General features: G+C 35.9%; 1 protein-coding gene across 1 annotated transcript in view; it reads left to right on the top strand.

The window, feature by feature from the left end:
* Positions 1-16,482, top strand: part of PRKCE (protein kinase C epsilon) — a 194,732-nt gene that overhangs the window by 90,402 nt on the left and 87,848 nt on the right. Inside the window, exons 7-9 of the mRNA XM_026059495.1 lie at positions 342-438; positions 2,185-2,399; positions 3,444-3,617. Of these exons, the coding sequence (XP_025915280.1) occupies positions 342-438; positions 2,185-2,399; positions 3,444-3,617 (486 nt within the window). The remainder of the gene's footprint in view (positions 1-341; positions 439-2,184; positions 2,400-3,443; positions 3,618-16,482) is intronic.

The following is a 16,482-nucleotide window of genomic DNA, read 5'->3' as shown; positions in this document are numbered from 1 at the left end:
TAGTTAAATGTATTTACCAGACAGATTTCTACACAGGCCCAGGGTGGCTATTCAAAAACTTTCCTGCTCACTGAATATGTTTATTACATTTAATTCACCTTAAGAACTTAGGTTTCTCTGAATTTCTGTCTCTTTCTCTGTTTATATTCTGGTCTGTGTTTGAAGGGATGCCATGTATTGTATGGGTTGAGGTCTAGCCAGTGAGATTCATCAAGGCTAGAACATCTTCAGTTTCCTTCATGCTTTCTACCTGTGAATTAATGTTGTTAAATTAAATTTCCTCTTGGCACTCTGCTCTGGAGGATCTCATTGCTGAGTACTCCTTTTGGAATTGTTCTTAGCTAATTGCAGGTGCAGAGACTCAACAGCAAGTTCCTGGAACCGCATCAACAGAAGATGATAGGTCAAAGTCAGCACCAACTTCTCCATGTGATCAAGGTTGAATCTCTTTTCTTATTTCCCAGCTGACATATAATGTTTTAATATCCTTGACTATAAAGAGTAAAATTGCTATTGCAATCAGCTCCAGCCTTTGTAGATCCAAATCAAGCAAGTAGTTACCACCAAAAAACAGAGCATCTACTAAGAAAGTTATGAAATGTGAAAAACTTTTAAAAAGGCCTGCTTCTTGTTTCATTTAAACCTGTAAAATTAAATGGCTTTCAAAGTTAAAATTATAAAACAGTCATCTTAACATATTGCTAATTTTACTGAATGAGTCTTTGCCTCACTAAATGCCTTTACATAAGGAGAATATTCTATTGTAAGTGCAGGAACATTTTAGATAGTACCATGGATCCTGAGCAAGCCTTTATTTATCTGAAGGATAGCTAGTAAGTTTTTGAGATGAAACTGTCTTCTTGCAATTCCTTGTTGAACATCTGTGAAAAAAACAACTTCCATCTGATTAGGCTATCCTAGAATGTCTGTGTGGTCTTTAGAGATAACGATGAAGACACGAAGATGGTTTTATGAAGATAAAACCATGTTTCTTGTCAGTCATTCTTTTCATGCATTCATTTGGAAACAAATATTGTAATCCTCAATGATATGACCTGATTTTATTGAACTGAACAGCCTGACTGACAGAATGCATATGTCAGCAGCACTTCTAGAATCTGGTCTGCTTTATGTTTTTAAAAATCAGGTAGTGTATGAGGTATCTTATGTACCATCCTGTGTATACAATGGTGTATGAAAAATCTTCTTTACATCAAGAGATAGGGAGGCACATACTTTTGTGTCAAATTCTTGGCAAATTATTTACAGCTGAGAGATTTCTCACCCTTATTTTGAGGGGGAAAAAACTTCCAAAGCTCCATGACAATACCTACTGTAAGTCTCTGAGACCAGAACTAATTTTAAGTTTTCAGCCTTTTGGTTTCACAAACAACTTTTTGGTTAAATAATATTTTGGAAGTATCTGAGGTTTTGGTTAAAATAAGAACAATGAAGATATCTAAATTCTATTTAAATTCCACTTTTGTATTTGGCCAGGGAAGTTGTTGCTTCCAAGGCCATAAGGAGGAAGCACTATGTAAGAGCTTGAGGCAGTCACTGAGGTCCWCTAGGACTCACTGTGCTTAACCTTTAGAAAGCTTCAGAACCATTTAGCAGATCTACAATTGCTGCTTGAAGCAGCACTCGTAAGTGGTCAAATACTTTATTGGTGGGTGTCTGATAAGAACTGGAGCTGAGTAAGATGCTGCAATCACATTGTCTTCAAGTAGGACTGGGACGCCCAACTATCCTTTGAACTTTTGAAGATCCAACTATAAAATACTTAAGCAGGAAGATGAGTAAGTGCTTCAGGAAGACAGGGGTATCAATGTAAAACAAAGTACTGCTCTGTGGTGCAGGAACACCCCAAAATCCCCGAAATAACTATTTGGCCACTACTCTGACTTATCTTTCAAGTGTTGGATGTGTCATTCTCTTAGGATCTTTTTAAAAGGCCACGCTTCCTGTTACAGCAGGTTCTTGGCTGGTTACTGTAAGATGGAGAAGTAGTTTGTTAAATATGTATTCTTAGCCAAAGAATGCACTATATAGCATTCAAGAATGCTGATTAGAAAAGGTGGGAGATTCAGGATGGATGTCCCCACCCAAAACTGTTATGGGACAAACATAGCCTGGTTTTCTAATGTTTAGTTAAAGTGAACACTTTTCCTCACATTTCCACAGAAATCAAAGAGCTGGAAAACAACATTAGGAAAGCATTATCATTTGACAATCGGGGAGAGGAGCACAGGGCAACAGCTACAACATCAACAGACAACCAGCTTAATAAATCTGGGGAGAATGGTGAAAATGGGGAGCTCAAACAAGCCCAGACCAAGCGAATAGGCCTTGAAGAGTTCAACTTCATCAAAGTATTAGGGAAAGGCAGCTTTGGCAAGGTGGGTAGCATTTTCTTTCTGGTGTGCAGGTTATTTTTGACTGTTCTGCTTTGAAAATATCGTACTGCTATTTAGAAAATGCTTCCACCCTAGTGGTTTCCTTCCATTCTTTACCCACTGGGTAAAAACAGCTTTTATTGTGAGTATCAGGAATATCAGCCTGCTGATCAATGGAATTTTCTGCACTTTAGGTCACTACAGTAACTAGATTCAAGCATTTTGAAATGACATATCAATATTTCACTATTTCAGGCTATTAATAATGAAGTGAAGAATATACATACTGTTCAGCAAGGTATATAGTAGTGGTGAAGCAGGAAAAAGGAGCCAGGAGTTCATTTGCTCTCTAGATAATATCCAGTTCAAATTTACTCACTTCACAGAACAATTTATGTGTGTTTGTTTTTCCTCGGTGGGTGTGCTCAGTGCTGGAGGAAGCAGAACTCAAGCATTTCCACTCAGATCTGATGAGCAGAAGAAGCTTAGAGAGATGCTGAAAACACCATGTATGCTGCAAAGATGTAATTCACCAAATACCTTCCCACAATAGGGAATTGATGAGGGTGGAACAGAGCATAGGGCTTAAACCTTAAATAATAATAGCAGTTAAAATCGACAGCTTTAAAACTGCCAGAATTGTATGTGTGATTGTATATCATTACGTTCATCACACACAAAGTTTCCCTACCAAAAATGGGAATTAAAAGTGGGATACCAACTTACTTTATTAGTTTTTGAGATCTCATTAACAGGCATTCATTAAGATATTTAAATAAGGAATAAAAAAATTTTATCCTCTGCATTCTTAACTAACAGATAAAATAGATACAGCTTTTCTCAAATCTAACAACTACCAGAGGTATCTTTTTCTAAAACTGCATTACTTAATTATATAGAATATGCAGTTTCATCTAGGCATGTATGTAGTTATCATTCCACTGTTATTTTTAAATCTCTTTATACTTCCAATGTATTAAAACACATATGAAACCCTGCATTTGTGATATGTTATGCATATATAAACATAATTTCTGTTTGTTTTAGGTCATGTTAGCTGAGCTAAAAGGTAAAGATGAAGTGTATGCAGTGAAAGTCTTGAAGAAAGATGTTATTCTTCAAGATGATGATGTAGATTGTACAATGACAGAAAAGAGAATTCTGGCATTAGCACGGAAACATCCATACCTAACACAACTTTACTGCTGCTTCCAAACAAAGGTAAGCTACATGAACCTTTTTCCAATCTGCACCCAAAGAACAGTATTAGCTATTTCCAGAATAAAGGACAGCAACACAAAAAGTACAGCAGTATTTCTAAAACATTTCTGAGATGATTCTGACATTTCAGCATTTCAGTAGGATTGAATAGAAGTGCTGGCTATTGTTAAATAGCATAAATACTATTACCTTGTAAATGCCGGGAGATGGCAGTAAATGAGTTTAAAAAAAAAAACACAACAAAACATAAGAAAAAAAGCTACTGAGGTGCCATTTTCTAGGTTTCTGGTGCACATTAATAGGGTGTATCATTTGTTGAAGCAGGCACAAATGTTAACAGCCATTATTCAGAGTAAAGATTCTAAAATGGTCATAGAAATGCTTTCTTGTTAATTCCATCAGAAATAAGGTTATGGCAGAACACTCATCTTGTCAATTTTCTTGTGCTGTGTAGTATATAAAATATTCAAAAAAGGAAAGAAACAGGTAAGTTGCTTTTCARATAAGTTCCTATAACGGTAATGCTCTGCATGTGCTTGAACAACAGGCAGAAAGAGCTGAAAATAAGATCCTATTCCCACAGTATGTTTCTTGTTGGGTATCTTTCATATAGATTTCCTCTTTGTAGCACACGTTTTGGATTTGCTGCTTAAATGTAAGCAAATTTTTGGATGGTGCAGCTGACTGTCTGGGATTTCTGAACCTAATCAGTCTAAGTGCTTGAGACCCCTTGTGTTCACAAACTATTTCTGTTTTTCTTTTTAGCCTCTTATTTCTCTCTTGTCTTTCAGCAGAGCTGACAGTTTTTTATCTGGTATTTATAAGTCATCTGATTGTCCAGAAAGCTTTATGAACAAAAAATACACAATATGAATCTGTCTTGCAGATAGAATACCAGTTCTATACTATTGAATTTACTGAAGCATCCTTTATCTTTGAAGTGCCTGATAAAATGTTTACTATTTCAAAGCACTACGGTTTCAGCTTTAGCCTATTGAACTAAATATGTCATTCAGTTCAGTGGGACCAATTTTTGACCTKTAAGGAATAGGTTTAGACTTTTTCTATAAATAAATAGTATATACGTACAATATAAATAAAATAATTGAAAACAAGTTATTTTGCTTCACTTACCAGTCCTTTTATAGATTCAAACTCTTGGATTTATTTTTTTTAGTTAGAGATGATATTTGAGCATTTGAGTCAATTTAACTGAAGCAGAAGTTTGGCAGATTAAATGAATAATGTATTTGGCCTATTACACCAAATTAAGAGTTAGTAGTAGTGTGTGTGTACAAGCGCATGCACGTGTATGTAAATATCTATATATTGCTAACCAGTCACAAAGTATAATCAAAATGCATATGGCACAAATGAGCAATTGCAATAATTAAATGTATAAATTACAAAAAAATTGCAACTAAAAGATTTTTAAGCAGAATTGTCAGAAAAGATAAATATGGCAGTGGGAAAGCCATAGGAAAATGATTAATAGGATTAAGATTATAGTGTATTCAAATATTCAAATGCAAATATTTAAAGTGATTTTACAGTTTTTAAAATAGCAAATGCATTAGCTTTTTATATGCTTTGAAGTTGACACAAAAAATGGCCCAGTAAGGTATATAATAATCTTACATCTCCGACTTATGAAGTATGTTTCATTCATTCACACTTTCATTTAATTTTAATATATATGTGAACATGTAATTTAAATGTTTTAAAATATTATTTTAAAAGATACTATTGTAAATGCACATATTATTTAAAACAAAGAAAGTGGTAGAAAGATAGTACTTGGGGTAAGGCATAAACTCTGTGAACAGAGAGGGATCTCCAGGACTAAAGCAGACCACACTCCCTGAAATGTAAATAAATATATCACCAGCCTGACATGAATCATGTAGCAGAACATCAGTAAAGATTACTTTTACATAAAGTGAATTATGCCAGAAGGTTCTTCTGCTACTTCTCTGGTTTCCTGGAGTTTTCTTTCCCTTTGTATTTCTCATCTGTTCTCCCCTCTTTTATATCATGCTTTTTGTCTGATCCTCCCTACTTTCCAAAGCTGTTTTTCAGAATAAGACATTGAGAAGTTCCTCTCACACCATCTTCCCTCTTCCCAAAGAGGCCATCTCTTGACCAGACAAACTGAGCTTCTTCACTGTTGCAGTGTAGTTTGTGGTTTTGCTTGAACTGAGATGAATTGATAGGTAATTTATGTTAGTAGTTAGAGTTATAAGTAGTCCAAAATAGAGTTAGAAACAGTCAAAAGACCCTTATCAAGCAAGCAAAACTACACGTAGTGATGCACAATCAAATTAAAAGAACACAGTTGAAAAATTGGAGGGTTTTTTGAGCATGGCCTAGGAACAGTTTACAAGGAACTCTTATAAATAAAAAAACCCTCCAAAACATATTTATGAATGTCAACAAATGAAAATCTACCAAGTAAATTAGTCATTGAATTATTTGCTCAGGTTCAGTGGAAAAACAGATAGAGAAACTTGCTTGAACAAACATGGTCCATAGTAAAAACAGCTTTACTGAGACAAAGGCTATTGTACAATAGACTTTAAAAGGTGTTTGACAGTAGCGTCTTGTTACTTATGCTGCAATTGTATGCAGTGCCATGGCTGACTGCATGTTGCAGAACTAGTCCCTGAAGTGATCATGCTGGAATTAAATTTTACATTTCAAGTAGAAATTATTTGTCGTATACACCCTGACTTAATGGAAAGATTGGCTCTGTATTCATTGCCAAAGCACTCAACAGGTTGGCTTTCTGTATGTAATGAGATTACTTGCTTTGTTCCTCTTGCACAAAGATATAAATGTATGAGTTTGACTTTATATGTTACAGTGTTTTCCTTGAGTAATAAAGTGAAGACCTTGCAGAAAAGTTGCCTAATATGCTTTGTGCAGTAAGTATGGTTCAGTATTATTTTATTTTCGTAAAGCAGACTTTTCATTAGTATCATTTTTTAAATTATATTATTATTATCATCAGGACAAGTGAGGGATCCTGTTTAAAATTATCTTGGAATTCAGAAATCATGCCAAATAATGGCTAATAACAGCATACCTTTATATACTAATGTGTTTTAGCCCTACATCTCTGAATTTACTTTTAGCAGTCTCATGCAGCTTTTTGATAGTGCAGATTAAAATTCTGCAAATTACAGATATTGGGATCAAAACCAGTTTATGCACATCACTATTTTAAATACAAGAATAATTCCACTGAATTCAGGATTAGCACTATAGTCTTAGTGTGGCCTCAGTTCAGCAAAATATTTCTGTTTGAATAAAAGCACATACTTTCACTCAGTCTCAAAGCTGTGCACTTTTAAAAATTTTCCTGAGTATGACATGTGCTTTTCAGAAATGGAGCCTTCAACTGAAGAACTAAGAAAATTTTAAAACTTTATATAAAAGTTCAGTTCCATCTCTTGTTCAATTAGCTCAGTAAGATGGGTCTATATTGAACAGGGAAAATGTAAAGTTTCAGAACTGTGAAACTTAGCCTTTTTTAATGGGAAGTTCAGATTATACAGAAGGTAGGTATGTCTATCTTCACTTTATGCCTCCTGTCCCCATATCAACCTTTTTCATAGTACTTATAATTTTATAGACCTCTACCGTATGTTATATATGTATATGCACCTTACAATTTATAATTAATTATCCTAATAAATACTTTAGGAAGGATTTTTTTTAAGTAGTAGGAAGGATTTTTTTACGTATATAAGACAGTGAATTTTTTTTAGGGTAATTCATTATAAATTTAGAAGAATAGAGAGCTACTGCTTTAACATCTACTATTTATTTTTTATCCAACTTCATGGAATTTGTTAAATTTTGAGAATAGTGCTCTACTGTACTTTAAAGATGACTGCCTTCAACAAAATTGCTTTGTACACATACATGACCAAGCACAGAGCAGTCTCCTTGTTGAAGACACTCATAACTTCTAAAGGACCCTTAGCATTTCTATTTCTATTAGAGAAAACAATTATTTGAGCAAATGTTAGAAAAAATCGGGCAGGTTACTAGAGATAGAGTTATCGCAGTCATGAGAACAGATTTTTTTTTCCCCCACAATGACTACATGTTAAAAGCAATATGTGTATTCACGGTGCATAGTTCCTGAGCTGACCTGCATGACCATTCATTTTTTTCCCATGTTCCAGTGCTATTAGGTAGAGATTAGCCACAGGATGGTGGCAGAACTGAAGGACATGTAGGAATTGGCTGTACTGACATTATTTCCAGCATGTGGATCACTTAGCTATGACATTGTACCTAGCTGATTTACGACTGGTTTATCCTAGACTGTGCGTGCTGTGGCTCAGGTACCATTCCTTTCTGTGCCTTTGCACTGTATCTAGCGCACTTTGAGTATTGTTGGAAGGCTATTGTTTATGAAACTATCATTTAGGAGATTTTGTATCAGCTTCCAGCTGTCGTGATGCTCCTTTGTGATTTAGGCATATCACTGAACCTCTTTCTGCCTCAGACCTCCCTTTGTAAAAACCAAAAGTAATCAGTCCTCTTCTACTCGTGGTTTGAATTTGAATGTTTCCAAGGAGGGTTTGGAAGTCCAGTAGTACAATAATACAATTATGCATGAGGATCAATATGGAAAAGGGGAACATTGCAAAAGGTGTAAACTGGAGTTAAATTTTTTTAAGGAAGTGCCTTGTTTTATTTGTGTAAGAAAATGTAGTGCAGCAAGAGGAAGGATATCATACCTTTCTTTAGTCATGACTTTTAATTTATTTAAGAAGAATCATCTTAGTATGTGACCAAAACTCTCTTTGATAATGTAAAAGCAAGTTTTATTTCTCTTAAGTGTACTTGTAAAAAAAAAAAAAAAAAAGGTAAATGTCCTGTGTAATAATAGCTCAGAGTAGTGCCATTTATGATACACAGTGCAAATTAACCTAACTCACTGGCCAGTGTTACATTCATCTGGGACTAATCAGAGCTTATAATCCATTTTATCTGGTATTCTTGTGCTTTCGTTGCTAAGCAGCTAAAGCCATTATGCAGATATTGCTATATGGGTGTAATCAGGTTAGCACAAGTTTGCATTGCCTTTTATTACTGATTAGTGTCAAATTAGAACTTTTTAGGGCCCGATTCTGTTCATTATTATCCCTGCTTCAGTGGATTTGTACATGCATGAGTCAAAAGCTAAATTAGCCCTTGTATTTTTTAGTGCTAAAATGTTTTAATACGATTTCAGCATAAATTTATTGATTAAGATTTCATACTGGTAAGTGTTAACTGTGGTAAAAGTTGGAATAAAATGGTAGGGAAGCACACAGCAATGTTATTAATACAGTTTATATTATGCTACCTTTTTATATACATTTATATTTATAAATTATATTTAAACTTCATTTAAATATTTTATTTAAATATATTATTATATACATAAATGCACACAATTTATTTAATAACAGTTTTTTTATTCCTAACTGGTTTCAACAGGCAATTCACATCATAAGAAATTAAAATGAATTGATATTCACTCATGCTTCAGAATAACTCATCAAGCACTAGCAGTTGGGAAGAATGATATCTGGTGATGGCTCATGTATTGGACAGTCGAAAAGCCATGGAAATTTACTAAAGTTTGGCAGAATAAGGTTTCTCAAGAATTTTGGAACTATATACATTAAATTTAGGTAGCCTATTGACTGCTACACAGTATGAACGCATTGATTGCTATCAGTGTATTGTCTAAAAGTAGACACTGTGGTCAAAAATAGTTGGAATGGTGAAGCTTATGATTAAATACTGTAATCATTGTGTCTCACACACACAAGCCCCTGTTTCCAGCATGATGACCCGTTTTTGGGAAACTTGCTATTATGCTGCTCAGTTATTGCTAGCTGTTCTTGAAGGATTATTAAAGCCTGGTTAGCTCACTGAAGGGTCATTGTTCACATTAGTCCTTTTAGTGTTAAACTTCAAGTCAGGCTATTAGTGCAGTCAGACTCATCAAGGGCCCGTAGGAGAAATTACTCCTCCAGCATAAAGAAGGCATCAATCAGAAGAGTGTAAATGCTTCGCGTTCAGACAGGAAAGACTTTTATTTTGTGATGTTGCACCCAAACTGAACAGGACTCTTTCACACCCTCTCAAAGCTAGGGCTTGTTCCTAGTTTGCATGTATGAAAGTGAGTGCTGCAGCTGCAGCTCCGCAGATTGCCTTGCTGTAACCGACTGGGGCCTCGACAACCCCAGGAATAGCCCTGATTCAGCATCTGTGGCCAGGATTCAGTGTAACTACAGTAGTGAAATAGATGAGTTTGCATTAGAGGTGGTTGCAGTAGATGAGGTGGAGTTTGCCTTGATTTTATTTGCACATTAGGGTTTTAGAGTTAACTAGACCATCTCAGTGGTAGCCAAACCCAAAATTCAGCTTCATGATTTTCTAGTAGATTTTATTCCTGATGTGATCATGTGTAGACAAGAGGTTTTTCAGATGACAGGTGGAGCTAAGGTGTGGACCTTTTGGGTACTGTTTTCATATCTCTTGGACAGATTACCTGGAACTACATACTGCACACTTTTCCTCTTGAGAAAAATTTGCTTCTCCAGTTGAGGCACATCTGAAGGGAGGAATTTTCAGAATATCTACCAGATGCTTTGCCAGCAAGTTTCCTGGCAAGTCTGTCTGTCTTGTATACCATGCTTTAGCAGAGATCAGGGGAGTCAGGGATATTGTCATCCAAACAGGGCAAAGGGGGAAGCAGACTTTGAATAGAACTTGAGTAGACATGTCATTTACTGGGTCTACAAAACCTCCATATCAACTTTGTGTTATGGCTGTTTTAACATCATGCTTGTTGATTCTTCATCTGGTATTCTTAATTTAACTTATCCTCATCCAGGAGGATAACCGAACAATGCTGCTTTAAATGAAATTCTTCAGGTTAAGGCTAGATCGTGGCTTTTAATTTAGCTTTGTCTTGGGAGAGAGGAGTGGGAAGAATATGGGTAATCCATCTTGTAGCAGCAGCCCTTGCAAGAAATGCGCCTGCTCAGTTTGCAGCAGGTCTAGCTGGCTAAGGTGGGGAAATACAGCTTCCCACTCCCCCAGGGATGGGACTGCACTGCCACGCTCAGGCAGTGCTGTGCCATTACCGGCCTCCTATTGCTTGGCCCTGTGTCCACAGCATGCTAATCTGTTAGCTGTTTGCCACCTGGATCTGGCATGCATGGTTAAATAGGAATGGGAGAGAAGCTGAACTGCTGGAAGCCCTGTGAGGAGGCACTCTCTTGCCACAGCCATGTGCTATGATGTCTCCCTTTCTGTCCTTCGTCTACACCCAGGGCTGGACAGCATCCTCAGACAAGGTGCAGGATCTCCTCTGTTTGGACAGTAGAGCCCACAGTACACCACCTGCATGAACCCACTGGCCCTTTGTCCTGGCATTCAGACAGAGCAAAATCCTAAGGACCCTTTGCGCTTTTTGTTGTATTTTATAGCTGTATAGGACTATTCACAATTTGCCTCTCTTGGGTTCGATATAAAGATGAATTTGTTATGATGAAACCTATCTTCAAAATAGATGGAAACATAATGCTTACATGGTAGCTGTCAATTCCTTGTTTATGCTAGCTGATTGTTTAAAAAGCATTTGAAAGAAGGCCTGTTTCACTCCCAAGTGATTGTGGGAGACCATTTTACGCTGTGTTTGTTAGGTGTTGCTCTTACAAGTAAACAACTAACTCACCCAGAGGAAGACTCAGGAAAAAGGAAGCTGTACATAAAATTTGATTCTTCTGCAGCTTCTTTTCTAAATGCAGGAAATGATTCTCTCTGGGATTCATCTGGGCCCTTTAATACTTCTCTTTTTTGTTCAGTAACAACAGTAAGCTCAGTAAATGATAATTGTACACTAGAGAATTTCACCATGGGAAAGAAATTGAATTTACAGAACACTTGTTTTTGCATCTTCACCAAAATAGTCATTGTTTTTTTTAGCATGTGCTCCAAGTAATTATTTTAATTTGTTTTATCTCACATTTTAATATATTGTTATGGACCAGAGTGAAAAATTTTAGTTTTGGCATAGTGTGTATGGCGGACCAAACTTGGGTGCTGTATTATTTAAATTAGACTTTATCTCTGCTTCTCAAAACTGCATCATCAGTAGCTTATTTTTACACTGTTAAGGGGTGTGTGAGAAGATTTGCGGGAATCCAATTTATGCCATTTTGTGTCTGTTTTGAAGCTGTGTGTTAGCAGAAATACACAAACAAGCACACACTTTTTTTTCGCTGGCAGCAGGGTTTGCTGTTGCCTAATTCCAATGGGGTATGAGTAATCGTGCCTAGCCTACATTCTTGTGCTTATGTGTGGAGAAACAGAACGATGTAAACAGCTTCTTTGTGGTCCCATACAAGGTGGGCCCACGGCCATTGTATAACCTAGGAAGTATTCACTGTATTGTTTATCTCCTCAGAAAGATGACAAGCAATTTGATCCATAATGCCAACTTAGCAGTTAAGAGAAACGACTCTGTGGAGGAAAAAGTGGTGTCTCATTTGTGTGCCTGTGATTCCACCCTGCCTCTAGAATAGGGCTGAAATCTTGTATACACAGTATATGCATCTTCCACTAATAGTAAGAAACAGTGTATGTAGGTCTGTAAAACATGTGTGGGTAAATTGTATCTCATCATTAATGCTTTCTGTTCTCTTCTCCTAGTAAACTGCATGCTCAGTTATTAAAACTTAAGTGTTCAGGACTGAGGAAACCTGATTTGTAATGCAGTGCTTCTGCAAAGACTCCTTCCAAATCCTGGCTGAGCTTATCAGTAGAGTGGTTCATAGGAATGCAAAGATTGTTTAGCAGTTGTGAGATCGTGACAGTGAAAGTTAGAGCTTTGGGATGCTACTGTTGCRTTTCCCATCACATGGCTATGAAATACTGTGAATCACTCTCTTTTTGCATTTTCTGCTTTCCACATCTACAAATGTGTACAGTCACCTTTGAATGGGAATGAAAAGGAGGAGAGGCTTGCTAGTTTTACTTTATGTTCCTTGTCATAATAAATAGATTCTGATCATTACTGAAGGATGAATGTTGTTTTATTGTGATCTCAGAATATATTCCATTAGTATGTCTATTATGTTATAAAACTAGTATAAAACAGTGTTTAAATTTATTTCCCAAAGGGAACTCCTCCACTTAATTTGCTCACAGTATTTCTCCTCCTACACAGTATAGCATAAATATTTTACTTTTCCTGCATCATTTGTACTAATCCATCTTTTCCTGTATCATACACTGTATTTAATAACTGTAGGTCTTTTTTCTATGCACAGTGACTCTCTTTTCTGTGTGCAAGGTTAGCTTTGTAGCAATTAGACCACTAGATCCTCTAAGGATTAATGAGATTTTGAAGGGATGGTATGACTATTAAAAAACAGTAATCCAGTGACACCACTTATTGAAAATAATTTCACTTAATTCCAGTATAGCAAAAGCTATACTGGAAAAAATCTTTCCTTGTTTTAAAGGTAATATATTTTAAGGGAACTGAATGTTCATAGAAGGCACTCTGAAGATTAACTTGCAAACTTAAATACTTTAATTGTATACAGAATAATATCAGCTAGTAGTAAGTCTGCATGTTTCTGTAGGCTAATTTCTAAGTTGTGACCTAGAGAGGCCACCCCATTTTATCCCTAATACATCCAAAATAAACCCAGTTATAACTCTTCCTTTTAGAGTATGTATACCTTGCCACATACACAAGAAGAGAAACTGTGCTTGCAGGTACTTAATTTTCCATTCAACAGATGGAAAGATGAAGGAAGTCCATTTCACAAGCTTCTGTAAATAAGTTTTTCCAATAATCTTTTCAGAATCACATGAGATAATTAAATTCAAAACCTCTAATTGATAAATGGTTTCTTGAAAAATCTGTGGTGCTTTTTATTTTCTTTTTTCAAAAGGACATTACTAAAATAATCACAGAAAGTTCTGCCTCTTAAAACTGTGTCCTGAATTGTAGAGAAGACTATGCCTTGAAGATAAAGAAGGGCTCTTCTCTTCTGTGCTGCTTTACTTCCTTAAGAGGGTTTGGATGGCTAAAATGATGGCAGAATTTTGGCCACTTTTTCCTGTTGTCTGACTAATTTATACTTGTGAATTGCCAGTGTTTTCAGCTGCAAGAAGCATATGCTTTGCCAAAAATTAATCATGTTCTGGAAACAGGAAAGTATGGAAAATAAAGTAGATATAATTAATGCTTTTAAAGGTCACTGTTGCATTTATAGAACTACAGAAATCCAGATGATGAAGAGCTGTATGAATAATCATTTTCAACAGGTATTGAAAAAACCTAACTCAGGTAGCTCATGTTTATCATATAGAACAAAAAAATCAGTGTGTGGTACTTACACGGATTAATGGATGTTTACAAAGACCTGTATTTTCAGGAAGGATTGTGAAAATGTATTGAACTGAGAATGTTATATGTGGACTAAGGGTTTTGCATGTATTTATCAGTTGTTGTTAATTCTGTATGCTTCTGTAATTTTTCTCTTGAAACATACATATTTTTAACCTCTTTCTAGACTTCTTTCATCCTCTTTTGGAAAGCTAATTTGTACAGAGGGTCAAAGAAAAAGCAAAATGAGGGTGTGATCACATGAAGGACTGAATAAGACCTATTAACATAAAAACAGCCAAAGGCTCATTTGGCCCAGTATCCTGTCTCTAACAGTGCCAAAGCAGATGCTTAGGAAGAATATATAGGTATAGGGTAAGCAGATCATCATATTTTTCAAGAATTCTCTCCCAGTATCAGGAGTTCTATGACTTGGGCATTTCCTGAGTCAGCAATGGTGTTCCTGCATGTAATGAGGTGGTGTTTTTGAGCACAATATTGTATGTGGGAAGTGTTAAAGTGAGAACTGTACAGAAATGTAAATGTTTGGGGAGCACTGTGTTGTGTTCACCTTATAGTGGAGAAATCCTCTTAATACCCCATCTGCAAACAACCAACCCAGTACAGTATAAATTTTTATATGATGTACTTTGTAACAGTATTTCTGAAACTCTTGTAGCTGCACAATTTTTCCACCTTCTCCAACAATAATGAAATAATGTGTCTGATCAGCTGGAAATAGCATCTAAACGCATTAAAGTTTCTCAAATAGAGAAAACCAGAATTCCCAAAAGATGGTTTGATATACTATTCCATAATGGATTGTCATGGATACATTAGGTTCCAAAAACATTACATACTGTAATACAGGTAAAKGCTACATAATAAATTTGATGGAACATATCTCAAATCAGGGTTTCCGTCACTGAGCGCTTAGGTACCAGAAGAAAGAGGTAAGTGTTACAGCGTTCTGTGCTTCCTATCAGGAATGTGAGTAGTGAACCACAGCTGGCAGTCATGCCAGCGCCAAAAGGGCATCATGCATAATTCATTAGTCTTAATTAAGAAGCATGCCAAAGAGTGATGCCACCGTCTTCCACATATTCAGTCTACAGTGTTCTTCTGTTGAATTTCTGAAGTAGAAATCAAGTAAAGAATATTTTAAACTTGCTTCAGCCACTAGTTAATACTTGTATTGGAGTATTTATTAAAGAAAAGGTAGGATATAGACAACTCTTTCAGAAATGAGCAGAGCTTTATTGGGTATATTGATGAGTATAATCCATGGATTCATTTATTGGCCCATGCTACTAACGTAGGAAAAGTCCTGAAAGAGAAGTTACTTAGCGTATCTGGACGTTCAAGAGAACTCACATTTTGCATTTTGTAGAGAATCAAAATGTAAAAATTAAATTAAAATTGGGGTGCAGAAAGGGCCTTTCTTCAGGGGTTTAAGCTTCCGTACAGTTCTATGATGTATTTAATTCCAGGAAACACTGTCTGGTTGCATTCAGATGCGAGAAACTTGGTGGTCATGTTCCTGTATTCTCATTAATACAGGCTTGTGCCACATGTTCGCTTTATGCATTGTGTATATAAACATCCACTCTGTGAGTGCAGTGTTCAAGAGCAAGTCCTTTAATGGCAACTGCTGTATTGCAGCAATGTTGAAAAGGAAACTTGCAGGGCTTTTCTAGCATAACGAGAAACAGGAAGATCGTATCCAGTGAGATTTCTGCATCAGAAATGACAGAGCTTTAGATAGGAATCTGAATTTAAAGAGTCTTAAGCTCACCAAACCTCTGAACTTTTGGAAATTTGCCATGAATCTGTGGGAAAAGTTAAGAAAGAATTGTTGCTGGGTGATATGCTCAAGGAGATTAACTGCTTTCCACAGTGCAGTTCAATGTTGTATTATTATATAAAACACTCAGTGTGGTTCAGATATCCCTTTAGGCTAATGCATAATCTCAGCTACATGTGTAACCCAATATATGAGTATTGTTTCACTCTGCTTTTTAAGTGGATTTAGACTGATGATTTGGGTTTAACATGCCAAAGACAGCTTCCTAGAACCTAAAATATCACCAAGTTCAAGACTTGATACACAATACAGATTTCATTAAAATTCATTAAGCATTGTCTGATTGCACAGTTAACATCAGTCTGCAAATAGCATTGACAGAAAGGAGGTTTATTTACTGGTCTTGTCCAGAGAAAACTAATGTTTTATCCATTAGTAGTATGTTGTTTTTAAGAGTTGTTTACATTCTTTGAGAAAATGTGGAAGTTACTGCTTGAAGAGGCTAAAGGACATATGAGTTTATGGGTTCTTTTTGAAAATACTCTTGAAGCAAATGCTAAATTACATTATTAAGTTATTTCCCAGACAGCAGAGAGAACATTGTGTCTTGGCAAACTGAATTTACTGTATTATATTTGAAT

The sequence above is a fragment of the Apteryx rowi genome, unplaced genomic scaffold (assembly GCF_003343035.1).
Source record: "Apteryx rowi isolate R43461 unplaced genomic scaffold, aptRow1 scaffold_158, whole genome shotgun sequence".
In the NCBI taxonomy this organism is placed as follows: domain Eukaryota; kingdom Metazoa; phylum Chordata; class Aves; order Apterygiformes; family Apterygidae; genus Apteryx; species Apteryx rowi.
This window is presented reverse-complemented; position numbering and strand designations above follow the sequence as displayed.